Raw genomic sequence first — 21,781 nt, forward strand, 5'->3', positions numbered from 1 at the left:
CTGTTACGGACTTCCACTTGGACGTCACACAGTATGATGATGAGGATTGAAGCTTGACCTGTAGATCCATGGCAGGACATTCTGTAACTACTACTGCAAAATGATTAGCAGTGGCCTTCCCAGAATGTGTTGTCTGCAGCAAATAAAATATCACTAAACCCCAATACAAAAGGTGCATTTCTTCCGCAGTCTGCCTACAGGGCGGCACTAGCTGGAGAGGGTGCAGGATGATGAGACAGCATTTTACATTACTTGTTACTGGTAGAAAATTAAATGGCCACCCACCCTAATCATATTCCGTTTACCACTGTCATTTATGATTAGTATGTGTATGTAAAGACCTCTCTGGAAACTCGTCCGCTGTTACTCATGGTACAATGGATTATTTTCAAAACTGGGCAATAGTTCTTAAGACGGCACCAGTAGGAGAAGAGAACAAGTCCAGCTACATGGCAGGAATAAACTGCGCACACAGCGCAGGTCTCCTGAGCTTGGTCTTTATCATGCAGAAGCCGCTTGCAGCTAGTGAATAATACATAGAAGACGTCCCTGCATAAGATTCGTGTCTCTGATAGCTAGTCAGCTCCGCTTTGTAATGAGAGCACATTTCCTTTATTGCAGTGTCACTTGGATCTGAGCTCTCAGGCTGGGCTTTGAAAACACCCTTCTCCTCCTGTTGAGCTGCATAAATAAATCAGCTCTTCTCCCCAAGATACCGCAGAAATTGGCTGGCAGAAATTATTTATGAGACCCAATAGCTCTGTTTTGTTTTTTCCTCTTCCTTTTTTTTTTTTTTTTTTTTTCTCAAAATAGTTGTGTGGAACAAAGGAGGATATTAGAGACTTTCACAGCAATACAGCGATGGTGCAGGGGAGAGGAGAGGCCAGCGAGCAGTGTAAGCTCCCACAGCACCACCATTGTCTGGAAACCAGGCTGCGTCTGTCACTGTCAGACTCGCGGTGGAGGGAAAGCAGATTTATTCAGTGTTACTTTTGACAGATTTTTAAATAGTTACATCCAGTCTTGTTAAAGAGCGTCTCTAAGTTCTTTAACAAGGAAGCAGATGGAGACTGCAAGATGAGGTTTTGGTTTTTTTTAATTAGGGTGTTGCGCTGTTTATTGATGGTGTGGCGGGAGGTAATGATGGCCATTTTTTGGCTACTGACACCTTAAGCGGAAGATTAAGTATGCCATATGCCAACAGCCCTTTGTAATGTCACTGTGTTTATTATGCTATATTGATAATTCACCAACATCTGCCGCAGCGCTGCTTTAACCAAAGAAGTTTATTCAGGCACATCAAAGCTTCCAATGTAATTTTCCTATCACAGGCACAAAGATTTGTCTGATGACCGTTACCTATCGGTGTGTCTCTTGGAGAGTGGGAGGAAACCCAGTCAAACACTAAGGACTATTCAGGAATGTAAGGCATAAAAAATAATTATGTTACAGTGCAGGGGGTGCAGCTTAGTTTATTGTTTTGCAAAGAAGTTAAATACTGGCTGTTTTTCATCTAGCACACACACACTTCATAGCTTCAACTTTACATTTCAGTGTAAAAATAATCTAGATCAGTGCTGGCTAACCCGTGACACTCCAGGTGTTGAGAAACTACAAGTCCCAGCATACCCTTCTAGCAATAAGCTGCTATATATTGGCAAAGCATGCTGGGACTTGTAGTTTCACAACACCTGGAGTGTCACAGGTTAGCCAACACTGATCTAGGACATGCCCTATCCCCAATTATAAACCTGTCCCCACATTTCAAACTTGCCTCCCCCTCCAATGCAACATGATTTTTCCCAGGTGTTAGGTTCATTTTCACAATTGTCAGCGACCTTAGACACAAGCTAAATTAGCTTGCCTATTGTGAATCATTGTAAGACCCTAACAAAATTAGTGAGATTATTCGCCTATATCACTTACAAATAAAAATTGTTCTATGAGATGTGTGTGGATAGGTTAAATTATGTTTTGAGCACCAATAAACATTAGGTTAAATGTTATATTTAGGTGTGGATGTTGCTTGTACTGTAGATAAGTTATGTCTTGGACCAGTTGGGGTCTATACAGAGCCCATCTGCTTGTTCATTGTTCAAGGCCACCACTGCCAGATTACAGTGTACCTTGTGCCTTGTTATAATGCTAAGTGTTCCATATGGTATCAGATATAGTGCCCGGTGATACCACACCCTGTTCCGGGTCACTGTATGTGACCGGCTGCTTAGTTTGTGTATCATATTCTTTAAGCTAATCTATCTCTTAGGAAAATATTTTTCTAACATGTACCCTTCTTCTAGCCCGATGTTGGGCGGGTGAGAGGGAGGACCAATCGCAAGCCGCAGTGCCTTGAGAGGACCAATCGCAAGCCGCAAGCCGCAAGCCGCAGTGCCTTGAGAGGACCAATCGCAAGCTGCAGTGCCTTCACTGTGGCCTGTGATTGGGCATACAGATCAACCCTGCACCGAGCAGTCCCAGGGCTCCAGCTAGGGGGAGAGTACATGTTGGGAAAATATATTCCTAAGGGGTTGTTCGGCTTTAGGAAGACTAAGACAGAACTCGCATAATGCAGTATTGCTAGCAAAGACAATAACGCTGATATAGAATGCCAGGGTTACAGGCTGCAGTGGCTTTCAGTCTTAAGTGTCTTTCAAATAATTCAACGTTTCAAACAACCGACTGACGCTAGCAACAACCTCCAGGTCATTAAAAATGCCATTATCCAGCTGTGACTTGTGTAACAAGTGATAATTAAATGTTAATGACAAGTGAACGAGGGAGCAGCGTACACTAAGAATCTTCATTCTGCTGCTCGCTGCAGGGGGCTGGCTGCACAAAGGTTTTGTTTCTACTCTGCTTTATGTGGTTAAATCCCTGTTTGAATTGTCAAGTAATTGCCATGCTCCCCAGTACCACTTGGAGCTTACTACCCTGTACCCACCATCATTTCAGCTGCAGAAAGGTCAGATTGACGCAAGTACAGATTCCCTGAGGGGATGCCTACATTAAATGTGTCGCTGCCAGTGGTAGTGTAATTGCATCTCTGTGACGTCTCTCTTGTAATGTATGCATGGTTTCGCTAAGCTTTCAAATCTCTGCTTCTGGTGTTTGTGTGTTTAGAACCAGCTTTCAAGTACATTGATTGACAGAAGGGAAATGACAAACCTTTAATGATAACAATTGCTCACCCACATCCTGACATTCTCTTATAAAACCCTAATCTTTATTCTACAGCTTAACTAAATCCCCTGATCAAGTAAAAGTTCCCCAATTCTATAATTCCGATTTTTTTTAACCACTGCTTTACTTGTATTCCTCTTTCTTGCCTAGAACATGCAGCATCTATTGCGTGTATTTAGGAATGTACATTAACCAGTGAGCGAGCAATTGTGGAGGTAGAAAGAGAGAGAATTTGGACAGCCTAGGGACAGTAACACAGGCTTACTGGTATAATCTATACACATTGTTTCAGTTCTCGGATTCAGTACCACCCAACAAGCCTGATTTCTGAGAACATAGCAGCTCATTTATTTAAACTAATCCACAAGTAAGGAATATATGCAAAGGGTCTCTCCATAAAGCACTATTGACATCCACCGCACTATCAAGCTTATTGCAGACATTTGTCAGCTCGTGATTGGACAATTCCGTGTCTACATCTTGTCCTTGAAATCAGGGTCCCGGTTATTAAGCTCCTCACAGGCCCTACAATAGATCATCAATTTGTGAAACGTACGATGACCCAGTAGCTCGGCAGACCCAACATTGACTGCCACATTGCGACTACAAAGCCCCAAGGGACAGCCAGTAAGGGTAATAGACTGTGTTTTCTCCCTACTCCTCTTTGGAACAGTGCAATATATTCTTTATAATTAGTAGGATCTTACAGCTTTGTGACCACGTTTCATTATTTTGTTATGTGTTGCTTAAACCAATGATTATTTAGCTACTGTGTGTTCGAAAGTAAATTTTAAATTCTCTTTTCAGAACATATACGTATTTCACTATGCTACCAACACAAAACCTTTTATTTTTATTTGTAGTACATTATACTTGGTAAAATGGGCAATATAGCAAATAGATAAGAAAAGACAAATACTTATTTGTGAGTATTGGTTTAGTTACTTATATTGAGTGCGACTCTAGAAATTACATCAGTTATTCCACATCTAGCATGGTTGCCTGGACTTCCTGAATGTCCAGGCAACTCAGGGATTTGGGGGGAGACCTTCCACACTCCAGAAAGAGCAGGCAATTCTACAGGAACAGGTGAGTGAGGATGGGAACACCAAACGGGCAGGGGTTTGATGATTTAATTGTTGGGGTCAGTCTCTCCACTCGTGCATGGTCAATGGAATGGATTTGGGCTTTTATTTCCAATAAGCTAAAAAAAACAATATAAACTTTATTTTAAAACTATAATGCAATAAAATGTTTTATACATCCTAGGATGGCGGTGATCCAAGGACAAAAGCACGTGGAAGCCTTCGCCAGCATGATTATGCCAGATGGAAATCCCTTTTTATATATAGGGCAAAGTGATAATAAGCCCTATCAATGGCAAAAACTGCAAGAGGCATTGACTGTGTTGGCTATAATCTGTAAGGTCACATTGTTTGCACAGCCTGGCAGTATTAAGTAGCCTGACATTTATTATCTCTGCATGGGGTGAGCGCACATGCTAGCACTAGTAGTAATGGAGTCTGACAGGACAGTTCATTGGGCACAACGACTATTGCCAGTAGGGAACTTAGCTGCTAGAAAACAGTAACAAACAGCAGGCACACAGCGCAGGCTGGCACTCATTAGAGAAAGTAAAAACAGCGGGCACACGCTGGCACTGATCAGGATAGATCTTTAATGAAATGCATAAGAAAACGTATATAACTGGTGCCAGATTTCTGCCATCGCAGTAATAAACACGATCACCTAAACGTTCACACATCCGTCTTGAAATATTGATGATTTTGTAGACTGGTGATTTAGTGAGTTTACAATGTAACCTCATAAAGCACTATTAATCCTATGTATATTTGGTTCAAGACAGAAAGCATCCACCACTTGTTCGCTTATGATACACTAAGCATGGTCTAAAGCTCTTACTACATCATTCCTCCTTTTGTTGGTATAGTTATAGTTTGTAATTGTGCAGCATCTTAAAACACTGGCTCCTGAATTAGAGTAAGACCTCTAGAAAGCCAGTAATTTTCCAAGGGCACCTACCCACCTGCTAGGTGGGTGGGACGTGCTATGATAATGCAAATTGTGCTCTTCATGTCCATGGCTATGTGCCCCGCCCATCTGATGATGTGACTGGTCACACCCACCTCTTTTCACACCTCTCCACTGCATTTCATATATGGGAGGTATGAAACGTAGCCATATAGAACTGCAGTGATAGCACTGCTTCCTATTGAATTAATAGGTTCTTACATATTGGTTCAGCTCAAGAATGGCCGCCTCCACAGTGTGCAGGTGACATTTAACGAGCGCCTGATTCTGGCTCACTGTGTGCATTTGAATGGTCGGCACCAACAAGGCTGATGTCCGGGGCACACAATCCTGTCCTCGTCTTGCACGTGTCTCACTGAACGTATCGCAAAAAAGCTGCCTGCTGTTCATCCGAGCTGACACTGAGGACATCCTGGATGTATGTTGACAAGAAATGTCCATCAGCCTTTGGATAACTTTGGCTAAGCTTTTTAAGACCCAATAATTATAGATTTATAAATGAAAATGCATTTGTAAATTGCTAATCTTAATTTGTTCAACATTTCGGTCATTTTTTTATTCATGTCTGTTTCGGTCTTGGTTAGATGCATTTTATCATTCTTTTGAAAGTACTCATCAACTTGAAATACTTAACACTGATTCTACAGTCTTTATGGATTTATCGTTACCCTCTTACAAATGGAGAGGTTCTGTAAAATATATGCTAAGAGGAGGAATGCTTCCATGACATTTAAATTACTTTGCTTCTATGGACTTTTCTTAATAATAATTGCAAATTGGTAACAATGTCTGCTGCTTCCACCAAAGCTGCTGCCTAGACGCCAAAAGTGACTTAGAGTGTATAAATGTAGTTCAAACAATTAATTTTAGTTGGATGATCAAATTAACATAGCAGCGTGAGTTAAAGATTTTGAGTGGAAAAAAAAACAGGAACTGTCTGGGGAAAACTGGGACACACGAGTGTCCTTTTACATAAGTCACACATCAACTACAGAATCGATTAGGAACTTGATGGCACAACACAGATAATAGATACAAAGTGGAAATTGAGAACATGTGATGTGATTGGTTGTTTTGTCCTCAATACTGTCTATATCTCAATGAAGTTGGCTAATAGACCAAGGACTATAGCTTGGTTTGCTGACTCAAAAAGCAGGACTGTTATACAAAGATCTTTATATCTGATAGATCTGCTGCTGGCTGCAATGCAGTTAGAAATGTGCTTTTATTAACTAAACATAGTCTATCCCTTTGACGTTTCTATTGTTATACAAGGGATTGGATATATGATCAATCTACATGGGCCATTACCTAGGGCACCTTGTCACAACATGTTTTAGGTTGCCTGTGTCCTCACTATACTTTATAGTGGGCAGCACGGTGGCTAAGTGGTTAGCACTTCTGCCTCACAGCACTGGGGTCATGAGTTCGATTCCCGATCATGACCTTATCTGTGTGGAGTTTGTATGTTCGTGTTTGCGTGAGTTTCCTCCGGGTGCTCTGGTTTCCTCCCACACTCCAAAAACATACTCGTAGGTTTATTGGCTGCTATTAAATTGCCCTTAGTCTCTGTCTGTGTTAGGGGATTTAGATTGTAAGCTCCAATGGGGTAGGAACTGATGTGAGTGAGTTCTCTGTGCAGCGCTGTGCAATAAGTGGCGCTATATAAATAAATAAATGATGATGATGATTTTATCTTCCCATTAGACTTGATTATCTGTCCAATTTTGGCACTAGCCCCACCCATTGCGCTGAAAGCCTACGTCTATTAGATCACCTTTGGCATCAAGCCAGTCCAGATTAAACACCTGCTCTGAAACTAATGGTTTAACTTTGCCAAATATTAGAGAGGTGAGGAAATTTGAGAGAGATTCTATACCGTAATAGCTGACAATGTGCGCAGCCGGGCATCGGGGTGATGTCCAGCGTCACATCTCGCTCAATTGAATCTCGCCCCTTTGTGTCTCATTATTTGATATTGGGTTAATGATTCACTGTTTTAATCTCGGTATTCCAGAACATTTTTCTAATGATAGAGAGAATTAAAAATAATCTTTGTATGTAAATGTGAAATGTACAGGATGTGGAGATTTTACCTTTACCAAAAAGATTCTGTCCTGTATTGAATATATAGGAGATAGGATTTTCCATTTATTTACAGTTCCCTGGGGACAGAAACGACCTGGATAGCTTAATTTAAGGAAGCTAAATTTGGATCCGAAAGTGATAGCCTATTTAGGAACCTGCTGATGAAGAAATAAGGTGTCTCAAGAGCCAATTTATTACTAAGTATACAGCACAGCAGCTCGGGATCTGTAATAAGCATCAGGTCACAGTGTGATGTGATGTACCCTTTAGTATAGCGGAGCAGGAATCCGTCTGTGGGATGAATATAGTTATTCATCCCACAGAGACCCAAGCTATTATCTTGTCGTATTCGTGTCCAGTGAAAAATCTTCTTTTGGTATTTACTTCTGTTGTGTCTTTTGCATGCCCATAGATTGTGATGAATATTAATAATTGATATTTCTATAAACAGGTAATCACTAACCACCGACAGAGTAAGATGGAATGCTGACAACAAAAGGTCTATAATGGGGAAGCACGGTGGCTCAGTGGTTAGCTCTTCTGCCTCACAGCACTGGGGTCATAAGTTCAACTCAGGCTTGGATTAGGGCTTTTAGCTGGGTTACATTACACTACAGGGTTTCCAGCCGATTATCAGGCCACTAACACGATAAATGACCGTTCCGCCTGATATCGCATTAGTGTGTTCGCTCCAATGATGAACGAAAGCACATCGTGACGTTTCATTCGATTTTTAAACCGGACTAAAAATGTCGTTCAACGATGGAACGATGTCCTTCCAATCCTGCAGTGTGTATGCACTCAGGACCAGCAGTGTCCATAGATCTCTATGGAGTGTGCAGAGTCACCATGTTTTCAACCAATGGTTATGACAGATGAACAGCACAGATCTGAAGGTAAATCTTGTAAAACATGTATCGTGTGTACACAGGAATCGACATGCTGATAGCGGCTTTCATACGTTGGTAAAACCATTAAGGATATTGCATCTGGAGAAATTTTGTATAGTGTGTACCCAGCCTAAGTATTAGGTTGTACCTTAAAAAATGAGCATAAAGTGGCTCAAAATGTTGTATTAAACACATAAATTATGACTCCAGGGGGCTGAGATAGAATTACGTGCTCTTCTATTTTATGTTCATAAGACAGTTTAATGTTTCCTGCCTGGTGAGCAAATCTCCCCTCTGCCTCTTTATTAAAGAAGCACTGAGTCCCTTACAGTGGAGGCAGCAGTTTGGTGGAATAAATATTAAAATATATAAAATATAATGTAAAATAAAATCTTTTATATTCAGATGTCAATGTGTGGTGTGTAGCTGATCAGTGAGACCTGTTAAATTAGGAGCCATTGGCAGTGCACACAGCTCATTGACAACTGTTTGGATCTTACAAGGGAGCTCCGCACAGGGCTGACTGGCTGGCAAATTTTAGATGGAGGTGGGTGGGTGAGACTTGGCTCAGCAGGAACATTTTAAAGGGAAAAATGCAGGTAGCCCACTATGGACCCGGCTTCCCCTGCCCCCCTAGCTCAGCCTGCCCCTGTCTCCGCATCTCCAGCACGGTCGAGGGAGTTCAAGCAGTATTTGCAAGATTCGTGTCCTGGTTCCAGGGAAAGCTATAGCATCAAACTTCTACCTGTGTTCCAGATTGGCCAGGGAAGAAAATCTATTTGGACTATAGTCCTATCTATGCACTAGCCTATATGTGCTGGAGGACAGGGATGATCATATACCATTAACATGCCCAGAGCCTCCACTTTATAGAAGTTATCTGATGAGTGATCATTACTAAGATTGCAGAATTCTGTTGTGGTTTATTTAGGGAATCACCGGACTCTAACAGATTATGTGGTTCAGGAAGAATTTAATGCATTATGTTGCAAGCAACAGAATTATCCATAACTACAATTATCTTGTAAGTGCCAGAAACCCCTCACGGGGGCTTAGAGGGAGAATCCCAATGCTGTGGGGTGCAGCCACATCATGTGATTTAAAGTGCAAAAGTGTCACCATAGTAACGAAACAAAAGTGGTCACCTGAACTTTGGAATACACATCGTAGTGTGGCTTCGTCAAGATGATGTGAGAACTAACTGATAAATATGGGTTTATGCACCGCATTTCCCCCATCAAAGTGCTTCATAGGGTTATGTGGCAAGTCTGTGACCCAATTAGGCCACGAAGGTGTGGTAGATGAGGTGTGTTTAAGGCTGCAGGGGACATTCTGTGCTTATGAAGGACGTTATATTCATTGAAAACTGTCCCGAAACTGCAAGTCCTACAATGTGCCCCTCCCAAGTCTCTGGAGAGGGGGTGACGTAACGCCAGATCTTGTAGTGCTGCCACAGAGGGTCATGTGTCCATTGAGGATATGTGAATCTTCAAGCACCAGGTAGATTGTGAGGGCAGCACACCACTCATTTCACAACTGTTACTATAACAACGTCTCAGATTCTCAGCACGTTTTGTGGTTCTACCAAGTCTCTTCATTCTTGCGTCAATGTTACTTGAAGTTTTACTCTATGAGATGGCATGAGCTGTTGTTTTTCGTCACAGCTCCACTACGGAAATGTTCTTCTACTGCAAGAAAGTACTATGAGGAAGTCTCTGGACCTGTACTCTAATGCATGTGGTCAGCAGGTCCAGTCTATCAGCCCAACAGGGACCAGAAGGTCCCTCTTGAGTCGGTGTGGTTAATGCAGTTTCGAGAGCTATGGTCTTGGCACTTTCTGTGGTCCAGTCCCTGATATGGGTGATAAGAGGGCATTATGGACCAATATGTGTGGGGTAAAAGGCTTTTAATTCTCTTTGGATCTCTCTGCAGTGAGGAACGTGTCCAGCAGGCCTCCTTGCAGTTCAGAGTCACTGAGATGTTTTTTCTCCCTTTCTGCTCGGGTCCTGGTCCAGGACGGAGAACGTAGATATCCAGCACGAGGGAGGGGAGGTAATTGCAAACCTGAACGTGAAATAAAATGCATCAGAGAAGAAGAAGGAATTCCCCAATACATTATCTCTAATTGCAGAAACCCGAGTACACAACATTATCTTGGGTGTCTCCGTCACCTATCCTTGTCCTTTCTTGAAAAACAAGGTCATGAAATAAGACTTTGTGCATTCAGGACGCACACACACTCTACTTTATTTCAAAGTTCATTAGCTTAGGGTTACATATTGTATTACCTGGAAAGTTTGGTCATTAATCCCCCCCTTTTCCCAATTCCACAGCTCTCTACTCCGTCTACGCTTCCTCATTTCTGAATACATAATTCTTTTTATTTATTGGGATGCTCCCATACCTGGAGGAGGCTCGTTGTGTGGGTTTTCATCATCAGAGTCTGCAAACACTTCGGCCAATTCCTGGTCGGACATATCTGTGAGTTCTGTCAGGTCCAGGAGGTCAAAGTGCACTTCGAGAGAGGAGACACTGCTGAGCGGCTCTACAGGGACAAAACAGGTCATGGTCTGATAATGGTCTATGGAGATGAAGGAATTCCTGTGGAAATATGACATTTTAAATAAGCTCTAAAAACGGAGTCACAAACTCTACAATTTCTTCTATATTATCCAGCTCAGTGTCTCCCTTGCTAAAAAGGTTCACCAGACATCTTCCCATTTATCGATGAGCTGTTAATTAACATATGATCAATAACTAATATTGGGGAGCAGGTCAAATAGATTGATGGCGTCAGAAGTGGATAAAGAAGAAAAGGAACTTAAATATAAATCTATGCCAATGTTTTTATGCGTCCTGGATGGAGGTACTCACGTCTTCTTTCTGTGACCTGTAGAAGTCCAGAACTAGGTGCCAGAACTCCGGTTTCCTGGTCTCCCACCTGCGATTGTTGAGGTTCCTCTACAGTCACCTCAGTAGGTGTGTTAGAGGGCAAGTTGGTTGTGCTCTGGGATTCTCTGGTCTGTTCTGCACACAGTACACAGAAAGTGGAATATAAGGAACTATACTTACAGTGGCACAAAACTTAATGGACACAGGTTAGAAATGGCATTATATACTGCCGGCTGACTAGTGGTACACCAGTTTTCTGTTATATTCTCACATCCATCCATCAGTCGTATTCTTTAAGTATAACATCACAGACCAGACGTACACTCTCTCTTTACACTGCACAGTATTTCAGATCACTAAACTTAAAATATAAACTGGTCCAATACAAAAAGGCATATTGTAACATCCAAAGTCATGTATACTATATCCTATAACATGGTTAGAGCTAAGTTACAAAGACTGGGGTGTGCATGCTCCCAAACCAAAGTCTCGTACACTGGATGCCTCCCTTCCTGGGATTTTCCTACAGAATTCCTGCAACTCTCCAGCAGAAATGAAATGGGGGGGGGCGCAAATACAATGCACAGACAGAGGCAGTTCCAGTAGAGGGACCTCTAGTGGTGATGTACTGGTCTGCTGAAGATGGGAGGTTGTGTGAAACACCCCATAAGGTGGAAATCCCGTCTAATACAGAGAACACCATTACACATTCTCTCCTTTTCCTACAAGCCGGTTTTTACACTTTATATTTTGGGGATCCGGGGGTAAATGTATGAACCTCCGGATTCTTCATCTCCGGCGAGCTCAGCGTCTTCAGCGCTTAAATTTAAAGCGGCACTGCCTTGTAAAGGGAAGTTTCCCTTTACAAGGCAGCGCCGCTTTAAATTTAGGCGCTGAAGACGCTGAACTCGCCGGAGATGAAGAATTCGGAGGTTCATACATTTACCCCCCGGTGAGCAAACTGTACTTTGCAGGACTGCCTATTAAATGGATGTCATTTGGGGGCGATAGGAGTGATACTTGTTTAGCACGAACCCATAGAATAGTTTTCTCCATTAAAAAGGACTTGTGCTTGCAATGCGGAATCCAGGCGTTGGTCTATACTTTCAATGTAACACCATTTGCACCGTCAAGAAGTACTTTATATGGAAAGAACATTTAGAGGGGCATTATTTCTGACCACTGTAACAGTGGTCTTTCAAATGTGTATTTTTATATTTTTTAAATAGAAATCCATTCAAAGCATCTTGATCTATAGATGTCCAATGGTTGTTTTGATATACATGTGATATTGAGTCACTAACACAATGTTTACTGCAGCAAAACAGAAAATAGTATTGATTAGTCTATGGCTATTAGACATTCAGGATCAATTCCAAAGAAGAGGACTTATAGGGTGCAGTGCTGTATAGAAACACAATATCCCTTTCTCCCATCTCATGGTTTCTCCCAATAATAATTTATGATTCCTAACAGTAAAGCAATATTGGGCTTCCTTGATTAAGAGCCAAGTAATTGAATTGACGTAAATACTTGGTTGATTTATATGCGCATATATTTCTGCATTTGCCTTTTACTTGCAGCGTACTTAATTAAAATGACTTGATAAGTACTGATTTCTTCCACATACAGTGCAGGCCATGGAGCAGGTAAAAAGCCTTGTGTACCTTGTAAAATTAGAGACACCTTACAATATGTACATACTGCACCTCTTATGGATCATTTAAGTAACACCGTTGGGCGAAGTGGAAATTTAGAGGTGGTGGTATAGCAAACGTAAGTGACTGGATTGTGGTAGTGTTACAATGAAGGCAGCAGGAGAAGTGGCGGTATGGCATACCTCCGTATACCAGCCAGCTTCCAACACTGGTTATCTCCCAATAATAGCAGTAGGAAAAGTGGCGGTATGGCATACCACTGTATACACCCCACTTCCACCACTGGTTATCTCCCAATAATAGCAGTAGGAGAAGTGGCGGTATGGCATACCACTGTATACACCCCACTTCCACCACTGAGTAACATATTATGCAAAACAAAATGAATGCTGGTTTTGCAGACCTTGCCTGTTGTTTGATTCACCATTGCTTCTATCCCACATTCAGATCCTCCCATCATCCCCTGCAGAGTCTACTCACTCTATATTTCGAAACTCAAATCCATACACATTTCTGTTTAAATAGGTACATGGTCCAAAAAAAGACTTTTGTGACACCAGTTGAGAGACTCTTCCACTGCACTCCCTAAAAGACCTTTACTGAAAGCAAATGTTTGATGGTGTGCTATGCGTTATGGCATATTTGTACTTAGTAAATAACAGATATTTTTTCTTAAGGAGCCAGAGGCTCATGACAGTTGGCCATGTAGTGCCTTAATGGTGTTACTGCTTTCTAGCAAATCTCTGTATTCTCATTGATACAGTTGGTTCCACATATGAACCCTGCTGCTTCCTGCATGCCTGAAAGACGCACATAGCGACTTCCTGAAACTGCAGCACTGATAGCAATGCCTACTACATTAACCCATGAACTGTAGATAGCCTATATATATATATATATATATATATATATATATGATGGCCGAGAGAGGCAGGGGATCTCCTGGGTTTACCCTTGGAGGCTGAAGAACACATCCAATCCGTGTGACAAGCCAAGTCATATCTGATCTGGGAAGGGTGCACTGAAAACACCAACCAGAAGTGCAACCACGATTTAACACCCCTGGGACCTATCTGTTCAGGGAATACACACACAAAATGACTCAATGTGTAGCTAACTAGTACTCATTTAGCCTGTGCTATCCATGTTTTTTATAATGCAAGCAGTAAAAGATCTTAAAACTATATACTTGCACCATAGATACTATTAAAAAATCAATATAACATGAAAGACGCTGTAAAAGCGGAAAAGTAAGACACTCGCTATAAACAGCTAAAAATAGCCCTCAGTTTTACAATCCAATCCTTAATGTTAGTTTATAAGGGCATCTTTATCATCTGAATTTTTAGTTTTGGGTGGAATTAAGTACTTATTCAGACAGAAGTTCACAGAGTAGAGACATTGCCAACCCCACTATTAGTTTGAAAAAGGATGTCTAAGCAGGAAGGATGATCTTATCAATAACGTAATATTATTATTCCATTGAAAACTGTTTTTCTAGTTGTAGCTGGGATTATCCCTTTATATAGTCTCAAAAACATCATCTTATCTGAAGACAAGCATTTTTCAATACATTTGTGCTCTAGTGTTTTATAGTGTCCTCCCCATGAATGCTGTTTATTGAGATCACCATACTTACTTTGTTTTTGGAAGATGCAGTTGAATGCAAATTTGTTGGAATATTAGAAACCCACACAGTAAATGTTATCCAGCTGCATGTCACACAGTAAACACATGTAAGGATCCAGCTATTTTATTATTCTCTACAAATAACTCATGCTGGAGAGTGTATTAATGCTCATGGAATTTTCTACAACTTAATTTGAATAAATATTCACCTGTGTCAGGCAGCCCTAAGGCTGGCATCACATAGGTGATAATGGGCCTGATTTATTAAGGAAAGTTAAGCAAAAGTAAGTAAGTAAGGCAAAACCATGTTGCATTGGAGGGAGAGGTAAATTTAAAATGTGATGGCAGATTTATATTTGGGATATAGCATGTCTTAGATCAACTTTAAATTTCAGTATCAAATAAGTACAAATAAGCTATCAAGTATGTGTGTGCTAGATGAAAAAACAGCCAGTATTTTCCTTATGTGCAAAAGAAAATAAACTAATTTGCTCCCTTTGCATTGCAACATGGTTTTGTCCAGAAAACTTGAGTAAGAAAACTTACTCAACTTTTTGCTTAACTTTCCTTAATGAATCAGGCCCAATATCTCTAATAGGGAAATTTCGGGCCGGGGTACAACAACATAGGGGATAGGCCAGAGGAGTTGGTGACTCCTCCCACTACGCAGGTAGGACCGGGCCCAGATCTTTGTGCCAACTACCCCCCTCCCCCCCTCAGCGCCATTGAGTACAATGTTATGACCACCCTCTGTGTGAATGGGTTTGCAGGATGTGGGCAGTTTTTGAAGGCAACACACTGAGAAAATCCACCATAGATGCAAAGCTCCTGAGGTTCCTCATTTCACCCTGGGGCCATTTTAAGAAATGGGGAGGGGATGAGTAAGTTTTGATATAAGCCCATTGCAAAAAAAAAAAAAAAAAGTCATTTTACAAGGAATATTTTATGACCAACCACTCCACTTTGGACCCTAACCCCCAGACACACACTACACAGACTTGACCTCACACCATTGCCAGACATTTTCCACAGCCTCCACCTTACCACTGGAGTAACTACCTGGGTTCCTCAGCACCAGCGTCGGACTGGCCCACAGGACTACAGGTAAAATTACCGGTAGGCCCGGCTACCTTATGGCCACACCCCCTTTTAGATGTGGGCGGAGCTTACCTGGAGGCCCGTTGTTCACACCAGGGTGCTCGCATTCCTCTCCGGCGTCCCCGCTGCTGCGGATGACTGGCTGTCACTGACAGCCAGTCATCTTTCACCTTTCACATGTGATCGCAGCTGCGATCATGTGACCCGCCCACTCACCCTGTCAGCTGATGTTCCCGCGCCGCTGAAGGGAGAAGATCAGAGAGGCTGCACCAATCAACTTTTGGGTAAGTATACTTTAACCAGTTGTTTATATTGTTTGTGCTAAAAAATCATTTATGTATTACAGTTTTGTATCTTGATAACACTGGATTACAATGTTATTAGTATTGGTTTTGATATTAATTTAGCTTTGTTGATCATTACACACACCCAGTATTAGATACACATTACAGTCCAAATAGGTGCGTATGTTTGTATCCTTGTGTGTCCCACTTCCCCCCTGATTTGCGCCCATCCCATAAACATCTGTTCTCAATATATATATATATATATATATATATATATATATATATATATATATATACACCGGTATATATTTATATATATATATATATATGTATATATATATATATATATATATATATATATATATATAAAATGTGTGTGAATTGAGAGGACTATTGCAGGCATAATATGAATCGGGGACACTTGCGTGGCGTAACATTGTGGGCACTACCGTGTGGCATAGCATTGTTTTGGGGGCACTACTATGTGGCATAGGGGGGCTGCCTATCTATACTAAACTATAGGGTGGCTGACTATACTAAACTCTAGTGAGGGGGGGCTGCACAGAGAACACTATGGGAGGGGGTGATGGGACCTTTAATGCTGAGGTGGTTTGGGTCTATAATTGAATGTGGGTGCTGTTGATTAAATGACAGGGATGGTTGGCATTTCTAAATGTACCCATTATTTTTTCCAAATAGGGCCCTCAACATTCCTGGATCCAGACAAGCCGCAACTAAAGAAACCAGCAGCCACAGGTGGTAATAGTGACAACAACAGGTAGGACAGTCTGTCAAATGTTCTGAGTCTAGTGCAGGCTTGGCTAACTTGTGGTACTCCAGGTGTTGTGAAACTACAAGTCCCAGCATATCCTTACAGCAATAAGCTGCTATATATTGGCAAAGCATGCTGGGGCTTGTAGTTTCACTACACTAAGGTGCTAGCTGTCTTTCGTGGACTGACCACTCCCCCTCTAGTGTCTGGTTCCGCCTCTATGATGGCTGACCACACCCCCTTTGGTGGGCCCCTAGTGTTGCATTCTCCGGTGGGCCCTTCATGCCCCAGTCCGACACTGCTCAGCACCGTACATAGGGGGTTAGAACATACATAAAAAATGACAAAACAACATAAGTATAAAAGTGACAAAATTAAATAAAACTATAAAATGACATTAAAACCTGCAAAATTACTAGGAGAGAAAGTTATAGCAAACTACAAAATGAAACAATGAACAAATAGCAATGAGTTAAATAACATGGGAGCACAACCACAGATGAACAATGAGCAGACGGTAATGAGTTGCAGAGTACGAGGGGTGTGGTGAAACAGGGAGCATATCAGCGTGTAGCAAACCTGTGCACGGGAGTGTGGGCATGAGAAACAGGACTAAAAGCCTTGAGAGCTGAGACTTAGGGATCGGGCAGTAGGTGGGTTTCAAGGGTGCGGAGGTAAATAGGAGATAGTGTAGACTGGAAAACACGAGGAAAGACGGCCCTGCTTGCCAGAGCTTACAATTTAGTGCGGGTCAGTGCAGGGATGGTGGTATGTGGCATGGCAACTACTGCTATGTAATGGGGCGGGGTGGCATGACTCTCCAGTGAATTTTATTTATTCTTTTATTATTTACTTATGTATCTCAAAAGCTCTGACCAGTTCCCTGATTCGGTGTTAAAATTAGGTTTTTATTTAGCATCCTACACAACATTGAAACCCACTCCTGATATATCGTGATTATTCATCGTACGGTTGATCCTATGAGCTGACTTATTACAGCATTAGACACCAGGCATTTATTGTGATTTAGAGTTGCAGCTCTGAGCCCCTCCTCCTCACCCACCACTACACTCCCCAGAGAGAAGTGTTGTTTGGAATAAATGCCATGAGACTCAAAGCGTGCCACTCTCTAGAGACTCCAATCTGTTGCCATTGGCATCACCAGGCTGAGCTTCCTGATGAGGAGTTTGCTTCTGCTGTCATGATTGGAGCTGGAAAACATTACTGAATCCCATCATTTAGCCCATCCAAGCAGAGTAATTATGTCAATTAAACTTTGTGCATCATATCTGACTAGTTTTTACTCCACTTTTTAAGCACTAATTTTGCATCCATGGTTTACTTTTATTAATGGCAGACAATGAAGGAGGAGGAGGAGGGTGTTTAATAGCAGCCTGGTTTGTACCCCCCATAGTTGCCCTCCCCTCACCCGCCTCTCGACCTCAACCGATGCCTAACAGGCTTTGCTCCAGGGATTACATAAACGGCTTATAGAGCTTTGCAAACTTAACCCAAACGCCCGGGGACTTTTTGTGTCTGGATGTCACATTCGCAGTGTACTGTATGTCGCTGTCTCTGTTACCAAACAGTATCATAATCTCTTTGCTCATACTATAAACATGACATTTTTCTGCAGCTGTCTTGTTGCTCATAGACAAGAAATACTCAACATTCCCAGATACTGTTTTTTTTCCCCTATATACTCTAACCCCCCTCTCCCTTCTCCTACCAACACTGCAGCCTGAATTGTGGTTTCTAGAGACTGTTGGGACTCTTACAAAATATTCATAAAATCTCCTTGTTTCCAGCAAGTGATTGCAGAAGACCTTTTCTCCCTCTGTGCTCGCCAATAAAGAACTAATTCATGGAAAGCCTTTGAGATCCACACGTCCAGGAGTAACATTATATATCCAACTTAAATATCAGGATATCAGAATATCATATTAGGAAGAAACGCATGAGAAGGACCAGGGAAGAACGGATGAAAGCAACTTAATATTACAGCTAATATATGTATTCCTTATGCTCTTTGTGTTATACACCGGTAAAGAGAAGCCAGTTTATATCACATAGCATTATCACAGACACACATCTTTATGCACAGTGTGATGTTAGTTATTACTATTCTCTGTGCAATGCGGTACTGACAGTCTGCAAAGTGTCCACATCTACATCAAGCATCCCAGCCCTCACTCCCCACTTTCCAAACCTCACTTTGCCCACAAAGAACTCATCATACATCCTCACAACTCACACCCTTCAGATTTCAGCATTGACGCTGGAGAAGGGACCGTGCACCCATCCGCACGTAGCCTGGCACTTACCTGAGGGACCAGGCCCTTGCTGGGGCTCCATCCAGACACTGATCCAGGGGCTGCACCCTCCTTCAGCTGAGCAGGAAGAGACTGGACAGAGGGCAGCATCAGCAACCTACTCCCTGCAGCAAGCAGCAGGCTGGGGGATCTGCAGCACAGACACACATCCTCAGCTTGAGAGGCTCGGTGATAAGTGAGCCCTGCATTGCAAATGAGAAGACAGAGGGAGTGAGAAGCAGTGAGGGGAGGGATGTCTCAGAGTGTCAGAGCCGTGTGTGTGTGTGTGTGTGTGTGTGTGTGTGTGTGTGTGTGTGTGTGTGGGTCTGTGTGTGTAGGAGACATTGGCCAGGAGCCCAGACTAGTGTGAGGTGGACTACAGACGTGAACTCCCATCTGAGTTGGATTCTGCAGATCTTTGCGGTGAAATATACCTGACTATACTATAAACTACAAAATATGTCCCTTCTAGTATGGAGAAGAACTAATATTGCCTTATACAATACATACTTACCAAACTGTCTCTGATTTCTAGGGCTTTTGAAGATTTGTCCCTTGAATTTTATTATGCTGGGTTTTAAAATTGACCAGCAGTCCGGTAGTCATTATTCTAGTTAATGAATGTTGCTCTCAATGTCTTATCTGGTAAATTAACATTTATTAAAGATGAGTGTTTAAACTTCAGTATATAGGGAACAATGATAGTGTGCTCTACTTGTAAATTATTGTGCACGAGCCACAAAGGATTTTGTGAATATTTAAAAGCATGACGCTGCAAGAATCGGTCAGGTAATGAGGCAAAAAATGATAAATATGCCCTAGTCTAATATGTTTTGTGGATAAACATTGTTCTTCATCGTCAGGCTCCTTCTTGTGTTTATCAACAAATCATTTATTTTATGACATTTGCCATAAAATTGACTGAAGTAGGAGAACGAATATATTGTGGATTAACAATAGTGCCCTGTTTGTCATTTACCTGGCGGTCTCAGGGATGAGAGGCCATCTGCACAATGACTTTCAGTAAATGTTGAGTGGATAGGGCTTAAAGGCTTTTCTGAAATTAAGCACTTATAGAGCAAGAAGGGCCCAAGAGAGAATCTGACCAAGATTCTAATCAAACGTTGGCAAGTTACAGAAGGTCAAGAACAAGTAGGCCCAAGGCTTTGAGTATAATATAATGAGATACATTAGTCCATAATGAGTCCATTATTAATCAAGCTGGTCTGAAGAGCTAAGGTGTGGAACTGAATGACATATTAACCGATTGTCCTACTATCTCATCTTAGGCAGCCAGAGGACTGTCTGGGTCTGAGAACAGTTCCCCAGGTTCATCAAAAACCTTCCAGAATGAAGCTAGGAAAGAAGCAGCATTAAACAGTAAAGGATCTCTTTTCCCAGGGAGGTGATACCCAAACTAGGACCTCTCTGGAGAGCAACAAAGTAATGTATTCTACTTTAGCATGGACACAAAGTTTCTAGGTTATTCCTCAAATTGTATGGAGCACTGAATACGGAAATCCAACAGGCCTAGGGATCTTCACTGTGTCTAGTTGAGCGGTAGATCCCACTGGAGCAGAGACAGATGACAAGACAACCCAAAACACAAAGGCAAGATGAAGGCTAGGAACGGCAAACATCCTGCAAATCTAGCAACCAAACAAGATAATCTTGAAGCTCTTTTGCATACCAGGTTAACCTGTAGCGTGGGCACAGATTGTGTGAGACTCAGGGGTTTATATAACCAAGCAACCTTCTTAATCACAGGGGGAGCACAGGTGCAATACTTACAGAATTCGTACTTGTTTTTGTGTTACCTGTAATTGCTCAAGCATTACACATACTTGGCTTTTTGTACCATACGGCTGCTATTATGCTTAATTTGTTGTATTTGTTGTTATACTTATATGTATTCATGTATCTGTATGCCGATGAGGCAGAATCTGTGACGTCTTATAAAGAAACAATGAAGATGATAACTAGACCATGTCCCATTATAAGTATAGTGATGAGACAAGGGGGTAAATGTATTTCACTCCGTTTTTTGCAAATCGCCGATGTTCTTTATATGAACGTGTACAGATCTGGTAATCAAATGACAGGGTTAAACTCAGTTTCAGAAATTTTTGGGGGTGGAATTTCCTAAATTAAAACCAATCCCAGAGGGATTCTTACCTGGGCACCTGATCCGTTGATGGGAACCACCAGATGTCGGAGACAGCATGGACATTGGACACCGGGTAAGTCATCATGTGCTTGCTGGGTTAAAGTTAGCATATTCCACCAAAAACTTAATTTTCAATTTTAGGTGGATTGATTCCATGACACAGGTGTTACAGAGAGGCATAGGCAAACCGAGGGGGGGGGGGGGGGGTTCCTAGTGCCTGGAACCCCCTCCCCCTCCAAGCCTGGGGCACTGTACAATTGAGGTGGCTGGACCCTACCCCCGCTTCACACAACTCTGCTTGAAAAGGGGGAACTGTGTGCACCTAACAGTAGTGCAGGCAGCATTGCCCATGTATATTATGGGAATAGGAAGAGATGGAGAGCATTCAAGCACTGTCTAAAATTATAGCCACGCCCCCCATGCATGCTGGCCACGCCCACTGGCGGCCTGGTGTGGAAACCCCCCTCTACAAATCCTGCGTTTGCCCCTGAGAGGTTAGTGTTATAAAACTGACATTTAATGGAATACAGAGTATACTTGGCATTGTAAAGGGGGCCAGTATAAAGAGGGAACACTGTAACACTCGTTCTTGCAAACACGTTATCATAGATTGTCAGCTCTGCAGCCTACAAAAAACGTATGTGCCAAAACCAGCATCCATCATCTATGGTCCAACGGCAGTTCCAATTCTTTCTGAAGTTGTGATACACTTGCAACAAGATCAATTGTTGGAGAAACACCACAATTAAAACACTG

General features: G+C 42.0%; 1 protein-coding gene across 1 annotated transcript; it reads right to left on the minus strand.

The window, feature by feature from the left end:
* Positions 1-9,163: 9,163 nt before the first annotated feature.
* Positions 9,164-19,129, minus strand: DBNDD1 (dysbindin domain containing 1). The gene is made up of 4 exons (XM_075189084.1): positions 18,871-19,129; positions 11,085-11,237; positions 10,615-10,755; positions 9,164-10,274 (listed from the first exon to the last, which is right to left on the minus strand). The coding sequence occupies exons 1-4, from the start codon at positions 18,899-18,901 to the stop codon at positions 10,117-10,119; spliced, it is 483 nt and encodes a 160-aa protein (XP_075045185.1). The 5' UTR covers positions 18,902-19,129; the 3' UTR covers positions 9,164-10,116.
* Between the last annotated feature and the right edge of the window lie 2,652 nt (positions 19,130-21,781).

Source organism: Mixophyes fleayi, chromosome 10 (genome assembly GCF_038048845.1).
Source record: "Mixophyes fleayi isolate aMixFle1 chromosome 10, aMixFle1.hap1, whole genome shotgun sequence".
Lineage (NCBI taxonomy): Eukaryota > Metazoa > Chordata > Amphibia > Anura > Limnodynastidae > Mixophyes > Mixophyes fleayi.